This window comes from Salvelinus sp. IW2-2015, linkage group LG26 (genome assembly GCF_002910315.2).
Source record: "Salvelinus sp. IW2-2015 linkage group LG26, ASM291031v2, whole genome shotgun sequence".
NCBI classification, from domain to species: Eukaryota; Metazoa; Chordata; class Actinopteri; order Salmoniformes; family Salmonidae; genus Salvelinus; species Salvelinus sp. IW2-2015.
This window is the reverse complement of record NC_036866.1, coordinates 8,884,648-8,899,479: the sequence shown is the minus strand read 5'-3', so window position 1 is coordinate 8,899,479 and position 14,832 is coordinate 8,884,648. Positions and strand designations below refer to the sequence as shown.

General features: G+C 42.5%; 1 protein-coding gene across 2 annotated transcripts; it reads left to right on the top strand.

Annotated features, from left to right (window-relative positions):
• Window positions 1-246: 246 nt before the first annotated feature.
• On the top strand, window positions 247-6,192 carry zgc:113223 (tetraspanin). Of its 2 annotated transcripts, none has more exons than XM_023970665.2 (8): window positions 247-329; window positions 1,772-1,829; window positions 1,990-2,114; window positions 2,337-2,411; window positions 2,584-2,679; window positions 2,948-3,076; window positions 3,566-3,727; window positions 5,856-6,192. In XM_023970665.2, the coding sequence occupies exons 3-8, from the start codon at window positions 2,007-2,009 to the stop codon at window positions 6,009-6,011; spliced, it is 726 nt and encodes a 241-aa protein (XP_023826433.1). In that variant the 5' UTR covers window positions 247-329; window positions 1,772-1,829; window positions 1,990-2,006; the 3' UTR covers window positions 6,012-6,192. The 2 variants fall into 2 exon arrangements, with proteins under 2 accessions (XP_023826433.1, XP_023826432.1); XM_023970664.2 differs by lacking the exon at window positions 247-329 and adding an exon at window positions 1,264-1,426.
• Window positions 6,193-14,832: the final 8,640 nt, after the last annotated feature.

Genomic DNA, 14,832 nt, shown 5'->3' with positions numbered 1-14,832 from the left:
TGAGATTCCCATGGTGAAGAATTACACGTTTCGGAGTTTAAGGGTAAATTATAATAATAAACATGTAAARAATATAATTTAAAAAAAAATCCCTGTGGAGATCTAAATCCCGTGCAGTTCAAATCCGCTGAKGGGACATGTTTCGGATCCCCAATCCGCTTTGCTGGAGAATCCCTGGGWGCGTCATTTTGCGGTGGAGAGGGAATCGTCAATGATCACGTCTGGCTAGAAGGAACTCAAAAGGAATAGGCTACAGGTTATAATTCTCTGAAGTTGTACAGTGCCAAATTCCAACAGGTGTATCRGCTACACTGTATTCATTTCAGCAGGTAAACAACCTGTAATTATATGGGTGTGTGCCTATAATTTGTCTCTATTTCCAACGGGAATAATATTTGTTGCTGTGTGGAATGTATTATGTTACCCAGCAGTGTATGCAGTGTATGCATTCATAGTGAGGCATAGTGGAATGAAYTTGCCCTGGCCTAGACAATGACCTCAGGTCAGTTTTGCGTAAAAACGCAAGTTTTAGTGTAAAAACACTAATGTTGAAGTTTAGCCCTTTGGAAAGGTAAGCTGATCCTGCATATGTGCCATGGGGCAACTTCAACTTTAAAGCTAGAATCATTAGTTCAGGGGAGTCAAACTCAAMCCGCGGAGGGCTGTGTCTGCGGTTTTTGTTTTTTCCTTTCAATTAAGACCTCGACAACCAGGTGAGYGGAGTTCAAGGGTGGAGCGAAAACCCACAGACACGGGCCCTCCATGGCATGAGTTTGACACCTGTTCCTTAGTTGATACATCCATTTTTGTATTATAAATGAATGCATTGATTCTTGAAGTGTATTATAAATGCCTAATGAGCTTAGTTCAACTGTCATACTCCCTCAGAACCCTACATATAAGCTTGTTATACTCCAATGTTGGTAAACAAAAATGAATTTAAACAAACACCTTATAGCCTCAAAACATGGTTAAAACTATACTTTTGATATCATGGATGGTGAGTCCTGCATACGTAGGTCTCTCTTTGAATTTGAGAGCTGTTACAGCTTTTTACCAAAACACAGGCGTGGTGACTGCTTTGTTATTGTTTCAATTAAAGYATTCCAGTTTTAAGTGAACTTGACCATTATAAATAATGAGGAACGTATTTGGGGTCGACGTCAAGTAGCCAAAGTTCTCTCTCAGGTGTAAAGAATGRGTCTTGTAGTGTTGCAACCAGTCCCTAGACAAGCTGAGACACATCTTGAGAGTATAAGCAGGAGAGGGGAAAGGGGAAGAGAACTCTTTGCTGTAGTCTGGCGATTTCAAACCACCACACCCGACTTTTCAAGAACTCACATAATACACAAGGAGAATGGTGAAAGGAATTAAAAAATATATAACCATTAAATACACTTTATTCATCTGCTGTTACATTTTTTGGGTAAGTTGACAAAAACTATATCATTAGCAGAGACATGCCTTGTGTAGCCCATATATATTTTCCTTTTAATATTGTCAAAGGATGCTCTGCTAATCAATTTTCTCATCAGAAAGATAAGACTGCCGATAGAAGTAGATGTCCTGTGTGTATGTCGTTAACAGTCACAATATCACAAAAAGCCTGCTGTGTTTACTTTAAAGTTCAGTGATTGATTATTCCTTGTAGCTAATGACAGCCTGCCTACACAGAATATTCAAAGTGAAAGGCTACTATGAAATACAAATGACAAGTTTGTAAATCCAACTGCATGCTATATTACAATTAGTTCAACATTCCTTTCTCCAGGTAGCAAGTGCTGTTCTTATAGCAGTAGGAATCTACGCCAAAGTTTCCAAAGAGAAAGGTCAGTCTAAATGTCATAAACACACATTTTCAATGGCAAGTGTTTGTCTAGACTCAACTGACACATATAGCCTATTTAGTGCGATACATGCCACTGATGAGACTGTGTGTGTGTGTGTGTGTGTGTGTGTGTGTGTGTGTGTGTGTGTGTGATTCCACAGATGTTGTGGACACTTTGATGACTGACCCAGCTCTCTTGCTGATCGTCATTGGCTCCCTAATGTTTATGATCACCTTCTTTGGGTGCTTCGGTGCATTGCGCAATGGAACCTGCCTACTGAAGACAGTGAGTCGCTCCTTGCTTGAGACAATAGTTTACAATATCACTGTGATGAGCTAGCCACACATAACATATTGATTTAAGTACATTGGAAAGCCATAGATAGATGGTGGTGAATAGTAGACATGTAATTATCTAAACATTGTTTATCATTATAATGATTACAGAGAGTAATTCATGCAACTGTCCTGGCCTACTACAAGGTTGAAATGTCCCTTCTGTTGCCAGTTTTCAGGGATATTGGTGGTAATCCTTCTCCTACAGATTACAGCTGCAGTGCTTGGATTCCTGTTCACTGACAAGGTAATGTGAGAACCCTGAAAGTCAGTTTTATGCTGAGAATTGCATGCCCTTTATAGCCAAGCAGGATGCAATTCTCAGCATGCCAACATTTAGAATACAAGTTTACACCATAATCAAATGATGTTGTATTAGATACTATTGACTCATGAGATGCTTTCTGATGTTCTTTCAGGTTTTGGAGAGGACGGAGAAGTTAATGAGAAAGGCAATTGTTAGCTATCGGGAGGATTTGGACTTGGAAAATGTTATTGACTTTGTTCAGAAAAAGGTGAATTACACTGATAATCACAGTCAACGTGGTTCCGATGGTTCAGTTGGACGAAGCATGGTGCCGGCCCTAAAATAGAATTACTAGAATTGAGGGTTTTATTTCTTTYTAGATCACATATACCGAGTATTTGTGTATTGGTGTCTTTGGATAAAATAATCTGATAAATGAAAATATTATTAATATATTATCTATTTAAGTACAGCACTATTCACTTTGCTGTACAAGGGTTTATTGATACTAATGCACTTGTCGGTTCTGATTTCAGTTCCAGTGCTGTGGTGTTCACACCTATGAGGACTGGTCCGATAACGTCTACTTCCAGTGCTCTGCGGAAAACCCCAGTCTGGAAGCCTGTGGAGTGCCTTTTTCCTGCTGCCTACGACTGCACAATGAGGTCAGACAAACAAATAACCTCAAAACAACACATTCATAATTCATAATATATTTCCTTCACTCAGCTTTATTAAAGCACTACAGTATATAAATTACCTCTGGGAACAACCTTTGCTATGATTATGAAATGAGAAGAAGTCGACCACAACACTATGCACTGCATACCTACAGAACAATGGACAGCAGGCTGCTGAGTCAACTGAAATACTTCCTGTGTTAGCAGAATCCATGCAAGAGCAATGAAACACAACCTACTATCCTAGAATAGAATGGCGCAACTGCAGTGAAGCAACTCAATCTAAACCTCAGGAAAACATTTTTAAATCAAGCTTATTCACTATGTGTCAGAAGATTCAGGTGTTTTAGAGCAGTGCCGCAACAAAAGCCTGCACACCCAGTAGCTCTCCAGGAAGAGCGTTGGCCATTCCTGGACTTCAGTGTCTGTCCCAAAACTCATGCTTACTAATGTTATATCCACTGTATTCCCCAGACAGTTTTCAACACCATGTGTGGCTATGAGGTCCAGAGTATGGAGCCGAGTTCAGCAGGGAGGAGAGTGTACACCAACGGCTGCCTGGATAAGGTTGTGTGGTGGGGGAAGCAGAACCTCTTCCTAGTGGGGGGGATTACTGTGGCTCTGCTCTGCCTAGAGGTAAGACATGGCTCAGTAGTAGGAGATTCCAAACATAGTCGATTCTGGAAAAGTACAAACCCCTTTCCAATGTAGTGCAGTTAAGCAGTTACAATTTAAATACATTTGTTARTTGCTCTGGAAATCTACCTGGCAACAAAAATCAATTTAAAATCATTAGGAATCAAATGTATGATGAACCAGTAAGAAGATGGCATGAACAAATATACAATGTTATATACACTAGCGCTCAAAAGTTTGGGCTCACTTCGAAATGTCCTTGTTTTTGAAAGAAAAGCAAATTTTTTGTGCATTAAAATAACATCAAATTGATCAGAAATACAGTGTAGACATTGTTAATGTCGTAAATGACTTTGTAGCTGGAAGCGGCTGATTTTTTAAATGGAATATCTACATAGGCGTACAGAGGCCCATTATCAGCAACCATCACTCCTGTGTTCCAATGACACGTTGTGTTAGCTAATTAAAGTTTATCATTTTAAAAGGCTAATTGATCATTAGAATACCCTTTTGCAATTATGTTAGCACAGCTGAAAACTGTTGTCCTGATTAAAGAAGCAATAKAACTGGCCTTCTTTAGACTAGTTGAGTATCTGGAGCATCAGCATTTGTGGGTTCGATGACAGGCTCAAAATGMCCAGAAACAAATAACTTCCTTCTGAAACTCGTCAGTCTATTCTTGTCTATTCCATGCAAAACATTGCCAAGAAACCTAAGATCTCGTACAATGCTGTGTACTACTCCCTTCACAGAACAGCGCAAACTGGCTATTACCAGAATAGAAAGAGGAGTGGGAGGCCCCGGTGCACAACTGAGCAAGACGACAAGTACATTAGAGTGTCTAGTTTGAGAAACAGACGCCTCACAAGTCCTCACCCCACTAGAAGGCCAGCATCCTGGAGTCGCCTCTTCACTGTTGACATTGAGACTGGTGTTTTGCAGGTACTATTTAATGAAGCTGCCAGTTAAGGACTTGTGAGATGTCTGTAGCAGCTGTCTCTTATACACATCTAGATGTGTATAAGAGATTGATTTGGAGGTGGAGGGTCCGTCATGGTCTGGGACGGTGTGTTACAGCATCATCGGACTGAGCTTGTTGTCATTTCAGGCAATCTCAACGCTGTGCGTTACAGGGAAGACATCCTCCTCCCTCATGTGGTACCCTTCCTGCAGGCTCATCCTGARATGACCCTCCAGCATGACAATGCCACCAGCCATACTGCTCGTTCTGTGCGTGATTTCCTGCAAGACAGGAATGTCAGTGTTCTGCCATGGCCAGCGAAGAGCCCGGATCTCAATCCCCATTGAGCACGTCTGGGAGCTGTTGGATGGGAGGGTGAGGGCTAGGGCCATTTCCCCCAGAAATGTCCGAGAACTTGCAGGTGCCTTGGTGGAAGAGTGGGGTAACATCTCACAGCAAGAACTGGCAAATCTGGTGCAGTCCACGAGGAGGAGATGCACTGCAGTACTTAATGCAGCTGGTGGCCACACCAGATACTGACTGTTACTTTTGATTTTGACCCCCCCCCCCTTTGTTCAGGGACACATTATTCAATATCTGTTAGTCACATGTCTGTGGAACTTGTTCASTTTATGTCTCAGTTGTTGAATCTTGTTATGTTCATACAAATATTTACACGTTAAGTTTGCTGAAAATAWACTCAGTTGACAGTGAGAGGACATTTCTTTTTTTGCTGAGTTTATATTTGTAGGGAATTCTCAGCCGCAAAGAGGCCACAAAACCACAATTAGATTACCAGTCCAATAACATGTTTAATCACATTTGAAGATGCACTGTGTCAGTGCAGTTGAAAACAAGCAGAAACACATAAAGCTACACAAGTCACAGAAACAGAAACAAAAATACTGTGATTTCTAAATTAACAGAAAGACAGTGATTTCTAAATCAACACAAAGACAGTGATTTCTAAATCAACACAAAGACAGTGATTTCTAAATCAACAGAAAGACAGTGATTTCTAAATCAACACAAAGACAGTGATTTCTAAATCAACACAAAGACAGTGCTTCAAAAAGGACTTGAGAAAATATGAGTGATTGTAGGCATGTTTGTTGTGGCCATTCTTTTTTCATCATGTACCAACTTTTTGTTTTTGTTTTCTTGCAGCTGTGTATGATTACTTTGGCATCTTGCCAGGTGTCTCGKATAAAGACGGTTCAACAGAGGKCAAAACAAGATGGTGGAAAACACCCTTCTTTGACTAGAGAAAGACTAGACAACAATGTTTGGTACCCTGCTTCCTGGGACTTCAATAAGGAATGAAAGGGCCCTCCTCTCGGTCCATTAGAGTTGTACATGAGCAACAGCTTTGAACAGAAGTAGTCTGTACCCACTGTGAATCTATGTACTTTCATGCCACAAGGTTGTTCAAGAAAGCACTGTGTGGTCCACTGTGCACAGATGTGGCCTTGATTTTTGTATGTTATTAAAACTGTGATTCTGATCATCGCCTGGTTTTTCATTGCAAGCCGGAAASCAAAGGCATTAACTATTAAATACATGATTTCCAACCACAGGAAATGTCTCAGATTATCTTATCAATATAAGAAACTTTATTTTAAAACGGATGTTCTATCTTAATTTGAACAGTTTCTCACATCAGGAAAATAATCCTGTAGCAACAGGAAATGTGAATGAAAATGACAAACTTWAGAAGCCGTTTTAAACCTTGAATACACTAGAATTTGCATAATAGTGAAGAATCAAAACTATGAAATACCACATATGGAATCATGTAGTAACAAAAAAAGTGTTAAACAAATCAAAATATATTTTAGATTTTAGATTCTTCAATGTAGCCACCCTTTMCTTTGATGACAGCTTTGCACACTRTTGGCATTCTRTCAACCAGCTTCATGAGMAATGCTTTTCCAACAGTCTTGAAGGAGTTCCCACATATGCTGAGGACTTGTTGGATGCTTTTCCTTCACTCTGTGATCCAACTCATCCCAAACCATCTCAATTGGGTTGTGGTCGGGTGATTGTGGAGGCCAGGTCATCTGATGCAGCACTCCATCACTCTCCTTGGTCAAATAGCCCTTACACAGCTTGGAGGTGTGTTGGGTCATTGTCCTGTTGAAAAACAAATGATAGCGCAAATCAGATGGGATGGCAGGTCCCGTGTGGCTCAGTTGGTAGAGCATGGCGCTTGCAACGCCAGGGTTGTGGGTTCATTCCCCACGGGGGGGCCGTATGTATGTATGAACTTTCCAATTTGTAAGTCGCTCTGGATAAGAGCGTCTGCTAAATGACTTAAATGTAAATGTAAATGTAATGGCATATCGCTGCAGAATAAGTGTGCCTTGAATTCTAAATAAATCAGACAGTGTCACCAGCAAAGCACCGTCACACCTGCTCCTCCATCCTTCACGGTGGGAACCATTCACCTACTCTTTCTCACAAACACGGCGGTTGGAACCAAACAATCTCAAATTTGGACTCYTCAGACAAAAGGACAGATTTCTACCGGTCTAATGTCCATTGCTCGTGTTTCTTGGCCCAACCAATTCTCTTCTTCTTATTGGTMTCCTTTAGTAGTGAAGCATGTATTTGGGCTGCAAACTGAGGTGCAGTTAACTCTAATAAACTTATCCTCAGCAGCAGAGSTAASTCTGGGTCTTCCTTTCCTGTGGCGGTCCTCATGAGAGTCAGTTTCACCATAGCGCTTGYTGGTTTTTGCYACTGCACTGGAAGAACCTTTCAAAGATCTTGAAATGTTCTGTATTGACTGACCTTCATGTCTTAAAGTAATGATAGACTGTCATTTCCAAATAATAGAAAAATAATAACACAAGGAATAAATGCACTTCGACATGTTTCAGTAATCTGTACCTGATAGAGAAAGCCCTCCTTGGATGCTATAAGTAGTCTGCCATGTTTTGCAGTGAAAGGGTAGTTGTAAGGGTCAAACTATGTGAAGAGTTTTCCAAACGGGTCTGCACTGTCTTGGCCTCGGCGGATGGGTGGGAAGATGTGCTGCGTCTGAGAGGGAGACGACAATTCTGTTCAATACTCCAAGAATGGAGATACCGGTATCTTTGACTTGGAAGAGTATGTCTGCTGTGTTAAGATGCCATACTTTCACCTGCAGGTAAAGCAGAAGTGTTAAAGGGGTGATGATAATAATTTGGGAGTCCCTACTGTACGTATCAAAAAAAGCTAGAAACAGAATGATTGAAAAGGTGCATTTGAAGGAAAATTCATATTTTTTTTTTGTTGTTGTTGATATAAGACAATTAACTCCTTCACATCCATGTCATACATGGCCTCCAGAGTGGGTAAAGACGAGGGCCCACTCCTCAGACACGTGGATGTGTGAGGTGGAAGGCGAGGGGTTACTAGACACCGCCTCCAGGGTACAGTACAGCTGCCTGCCACTCAACAGGCTCCACCTCCTCAGAGTCCCGTCAGCAGCCAATGAGAGACAGTGATCACRGCTGTCAATCACTCTCACTGATAGCACTTTAGCTGTAGAGCACAAACAAGTAGACACATACAGACAGAGACACACACACACAGAGAGAGAGAGAGACACACACACACACAGAAATAATAAGCAGAATTTGGATATGCCTCACAGCGATTCTGGCAAGGAGATTATTACACAATCAAATACCTTTCCTAAGAAATGAATGCACGCACACACACAAGAGACAGAATGAGCAAGAACACACCACACACCACACACACACACACACACCCACAACCACACAACACACAACACAACACACACACACACACACACACACACACACCACACACACACACACACAGAGAGAGAGAGATGAGCAAGAATAAGCAGAATTTGAATATGCTGAAGCGTTAGACCTACTAATCTACCTTATACGATTGGAGAGGTGAAATACAGACTGAACTTAGATCATCCTATACTCCTGGGCTCATTTGCATTAAATAAGCAAATCCTACAGTACTGTGTACCAACCTTTCTGGAAACCAGCGAGCGTTGTCTTTAGCGCTCCTCCTGGAGACTGGAGGAAGGTGCACTTGGGGATGAGGATGGGGTCGGGACAGCACGAGAGCCAGTCGTGACAGTGGTTGCAGAGTCGTCCTATCAGTGAAGGGTACATCTCAGCGAAAGAGTGGAGCCTGGCCAAGACCTCTGTGTAGAAGAGGGAGGGGTCTTTGGAAAGGAAACATAGTATTAGAATGGAGTGAGATGGTTGGTGAGACACTGTGAAGAGCAGGCTCTCCTGATATCATCCATCCAGTATAATGTCAATGTTTCTGGTTCCAAGCCATAGAGGAATGTATTAGGGACTCAAATCCATCAATAACCAAATAATCTACCCTACAGCATGGCTTGTAAATATGTGAAATAGTGATCTACTTTATCAGAAACAGGACAGATTTAAACCCAACAGAACATGCYTCAATTCAAACATGTGACACTTGACTAAGATGCCAGCCCCATACCAAATAGAGACTGCCCCATCTGTCCATCTAGGAAGTCCAGSGTGGGCTTGAGGAGAATGAAAGTGTCTCGGATCAGTTGAGTTTCGGGACAGTCCATGAGTTCGGTGCAGAGGGTCACGTCCACAATGACATTGGCCACCCCACAGGTCAGAGTCTCAGCTTAAAGGTAGACTTTGTAATATGACATCATACACAGTAAGGGCATCAACAATTCAAATTGACATTCTTGACATTAGCCACTCCTGTAGCGAAACACAAGGGCTGAGGGGCACCTTGAGAAGACAGGTGTATTTTAATGATTCAACACCACACAAATATCCCATGGGAACATTTTCACTATGGAAACACGTCCGGTTAGCTTCATGCTAGTTTCAGTCCTTATTTACTGTGAGGTTCTGGCTGTGGGTGGCGTGAGACAATTGGTCGAACTGAACTGAAATCCCATCATTCTGTTACCTTGCGGTCAGCATCCTTTGTGGTATTCAGTGGAGGTCAAAGGACCYCTATGAATTGGCAATGGCTCCAGCAAGCCAGGAAGTACTCTGCCAGGACCCTGTGTTTCTCAGCCCGCTGCTCTGACCTCCTCTACCTCTCTCGCACTGTTTAAAATTGTTAAAGTGGGCTGTCCAGACCATTTTGATTCAGATCTAGATTTCAGATGTATTGTCCTCAACACTCATATTACCATATCAAAATATACAAACACTGTACACTGTGCAATTGTACAACACTGTACAATTGATCGAGGGCGTCTAGTAAGATAAAAAGTGTGTGTCCTCGCTCCGACACCCCAGCTAGAAGGCTATGGAAGAACCTCATCAGGTCCTCATGCATGTGTGCTGTTAGTGGGGTGGGCGGCGGCAAACTGAACGCAGCGCAGATCCGGAGGATGCAGTCCACGTCAGAGCTCTTGGCCGACATCCCCAGAAACCTTAACACCACCACGGCCCTGGGATCCAGGAGGCACCTCCTGAGCCAGCTTGCAGAGCAGCACCGTCTAACCCACGCCCGGAAGCCCGTGCACCACCAGGGGCGCATGGCAGGAGTTGGTGTACTCCCACATGGCCAGGCAGATCTTCCCCAGGAAGAACTCCCTGCCGCAGAACATACCCAAACCCTTCCTGGTGCTCAGAGCCATGTGGTGGCTCAGCTCCTGGAGCATCCACCCTTGGTTTATTAACTGCAATCGTAGGGTTTATTAGGGTTTATTAACTGCATTCATGTCGTGTATGCAGTCCGGGAGTGTCCATTATGCGTGTGCTTTGAATTTACGGCGACTTTGTGTAAATATGCTAAAGGCTTCCATGCASCAACCTGTTTGGATAATGTATTATATATGTTTTTGCTAACCTGATGCTGGGCATGTCGTGTGGAATTACATTAGTGCCWACATTGTGGATTTTGGGGAAGTCTTGTCATTTTATTTTTTTCTGGAAAAGTGAAGTGTTCCCAGGACAGTCCCGGTTACCCATGTTAATCCCTACCGTCGGATACTTAAGGTTCGGCAACATTGGAAGATGTAGATCATACATAAACATAACATTTGATGCTTTATGGATATTTAATATAAATCAGATTTCAGAAACCCTCCACAAAGTAGTATAACCTGATTATAGTTGCTTGCCTTTCGAATAAATAAAGATATCTGAGATAGTGTATTCATGTAGTTAATCATTTGCACAATAACTAGGCATTCCAGCTCATTACCCTGGTCCTACGTCATGATGTTTGTTCCCCAGTACTGTACAACCCTTAAAATGTTTTGACACTGGGTACATTTTACCAAACGTAATCCTGGTAACACGACAGGAACGTGTACCACCAGGGAGTTAATTTGATCATCAGYGTATTTAACTACAGGTTCAGAGCTCACAAATTAAAACGAGTCAAGGCTGKGTTTGCCTCTGGTTACGACTGGCAACAATATCTACTGCAATAAAATGCAATGTTCCTGGTAGTGCAAGTTCAAAAACGGAATAAAAACACCTASAGTTGAAGTCGGAAGTTTACATACACCTTAGCCAAATATATCTAAACTCAGTTTTTCACAATTCCTGACATTTAATCCTAGAGAATGATTTATGGAGGGTTTCTGGAATCTGATTTATATTAGAATGATTTATTTCAGCTTTTATTTATTTCATCACATTCCCAGTGGGTCAGAAGTTTACATACACTCAATTAGTATTCGGTATCATAGCCTTTGAATTATTGTTAACTTGGTCAAACGTTTCGGGTAGCCTTCCACAAGCTTCCCACTATAAGTTGGGTGAATTTTGGCCCATTCCTCCTGACAAGCTGGTGTAACTGAGTCAGGTTTGTAGGATCCTTGCACGCACATGCTTTTCAGTTCTGCCACAAATGTTCTATAGGATTGAGGTCAGGGCTTTGGTGATGGCCACTCCAATACCTTGACTTTGTTGTCCTTAAGGCCATTTTGCCACAACTTCGGAAGTCTGCTTTGGGTCATTGTCCATTGGGAAGACCCATTTGCGACCAAGCTTTAACTTCCTGTCTGATGTCTTGAGATGTTGCTTCAATATAGCCACATAGTTTCCTTCCTCATGATGCCATCTATTTTGTGAAGTGGACCAGTCCTCCTGCAGCAAAGCACCCCCAACACATGATGCTGCCACCCCGTGCTTCATGGTTGGATGGTGTTCTTTGGCTTGCAAACCTCCTCCTTTTTCCTCCAAACTAAGATGGGTCAATTATGGCCAAACAGTTCTATTTTTGTTTCATCAGACCAGAGGACATTTCTCCATGTGCAGTTGCAAACCGTAGTCTGGCTTTTTTTATGCCGGTTTTGGAGCAGTGGCTTCTTCCTTACTGAGCGGCCTTTCAGGTTATGTTGATATAGGACTCGTTTTACTGTGGACATATATACTTTTGTACATGTTTCCTCCAGCATCTTCACAAGGTCATTTGCTGTTGTTCTGGGATTGATTTGCACATTTCGAACCAAAGTACATTCATCTCTAGGAGACTAAACGTGTCTCCTTCCTGAGCGGTATGATGGCTGTGTGGTCCCATTGTGTTTGTACTTGCGTACTATTGTTTGTACAATCAAATGGCTACCCAGACTACTTACCGTGCCACCCCCCCTCTCCCCTTACACCACTGCTACTCTCTGTTGTCATCTATGCATAGTCACTTTAATAACTCTACCTACATGTACATACTACCTCAACTAACCGGTGCCCCCGCACATTGACTCTGTATCGGTACCCCCCTGTATATAGTCTCACTATTGTTATTTTAATTACTTGTTACCTGCTCTTTAATTACTTGTTACTTTTATCTCTTATTCAAACATTTTTTTAACTGCATTGTTGGTTAGGGCTCGTAAGTAAGCATTTCATTGTAAGGTCTACACCTGTTGTATTCGGCGCATGTGACAAAAACAATTATTTGATTGGCAGTAGAATGGCCCATACTGAAGAGCTCAGTGACTTTCAACGTGGCACCGTCATAGGATGCCACCTTTCCAACAAGTCAGTTTGTCAACCTTCTGCCATGCTAGAGTTGCCCCAGTCAACTGTAAGTGCTGTTATTGTGAAGTGGAAACGTATAGAAGCAACAACGGCTCAGCCACAAAGTGGTAAGCCACACAAGTTCACAGAATGGGAGCGTCGAGTGCTGAAGCACGTAAAAAAAATAGTCTGTCCTCAGTTACAATACTCACTACCGAGTTCAAAGCTGCCTATGGAAGCAACACCAGCCCAATAACGGTTCGTTGGGAGCTTCATGAAATGGGTTTAAATGGCAGAGCAGCCACACACAAGCCTAAGAACACCATGCGCAATGCCAAGCATCGGCTGGAGTGGTGTTAAGCCCTCCGCCAATGGACTCTGGAGCAGTGGAAACGCGTTCTCTGGAGTGATGAATCACACTTCACCATCTGGCAGTCCGATGGACAAATCTGGGTTTGGCGGAAGCCAGGAGAACGCTACCTCCCCAATGCATAGTACCAACTGCAGTTTGGTGGAGGAATAATGGTCTGGGGCTGTTTTTCATGGTTCGGGCTAGTCCCCTTAGTTCCATTGAAGGGAAATCTTAAAGCTACAGCATAAAATAACACTCTAGACGATTCTGTGCTTCCAACATTGTGGCAACAGTTTGGGGAAGGCCCTTTCCTGTTTCAGCATGACAATGCCCCTGTGTATAAAGCGAGGTCCATACAGAAATGGTTTGTCGAGAGCGGTGTGGAAGAACTTGACTGGCCTGTACAGAGCGCTGACCTCAACTCCATCAAACACCTTTGGGATGAATTGAAACGCCAACTGCGAGGCAGGCTTAATTTCCCAACATCACTAATGCTCYTGGCTGAATGGAAGCAAGTCCCCTCAGCAATGTTCCAACATCTAGTGTAAAGCCTTCCCAGAAGAGTGGAGGCTGTTATAGCAGCAAAGGGGGACCAACTCCATATTAATGACCATGATTTCAAATGAGATGTTCGACGAGCAGGTGTCCACATACTTTTGGTCATGTAGTGTATACTCAATGGTTTCTCTGACGTGGTTCGTCATCAGATCCAACCGGCTCAGAGATATGTTAGAGATTATAATTATAAAGTAAAAGTTGGTATTCTTACGACAGTGTGCTGTAACAGCTTTATGGCAGCAGATGTAACAGTTGTATCTTACGACAGTGTGTTTTGTAACAGCTTTATGGCAGCGAGTGTAACAGTTGTTATTCTTACGACAGTGTGTTGTAACAGTCATGGCAGCGAGTGTAACAGTTGTATTCTTACGACAGTTGTTGTAACAGCTTTAGGAGCTGAGTTGTAACAGTTGAATTCTTACGACAGTTTGTTGTAACACTTTATGGCAGCGAGTGTAACAGTTGTATTCTTACGACAGTGTGTGTAACAGCTTTATGGCAGCGAGTGTAACATTGTATTCTACGACAGTGTGTGTAACAGCTTTATGGCAGCAGTGTAACAGTTGTATTCTTACGACAGTGTGTTGTAACAGCTTATGCAGCGAGTGTAACAGTTGTATTCTTACGACAGTGTGCTGTAACAGCTTTATGGCAGCGAGTGTAACAGTTGTATTCTTACGACAGTGTGTGTAACAGCTTTATGGCAGCGAGTGTAACAGTTGTATTCTACGACAGTGTGTTGTAACAGCTTTATGGCAGCGAGTGTAACAGTTGTATTCTTACGACAGTTGTCTGTAACAGCTTATGGCAGCGAGTGTAACAGTTGTATCTTACGACAGTGTGTTGTAACAGCTTTATGCAGCGGTGTAACAGTTGTATTCTTACGACAGTGTGTTAACAGCTTTATGGCAGCGAGTGTAACAGTTGTATTCTTACGACAGTGTGCTGTAACAGCTTTTGGCGCGAGTGTAACAGTTGTATTTCTAGGACAGTGTGTTTAACAGCTTTATGGCAGCGAGTGTAACAGTTGTATTCTTAAGCGTAACAGGTGTGTTAATCAGTCTATAGGCAGCGGATGTAACTTCAAGTGAAAGGCTAGAGCCTCATTTTATCAGACAGGATACTGAATCTGTCAGAGATACTGACCAAAATGAGTTTGAGGTCCCATGCTCAAGGTACAGTACATATTGCAGCTCTGCAGAAACTGGAGAGCTACTTCTTCTGAGAAAACTGACAGAAGTCAACAAATGCCGACAAAAGGGTCAAG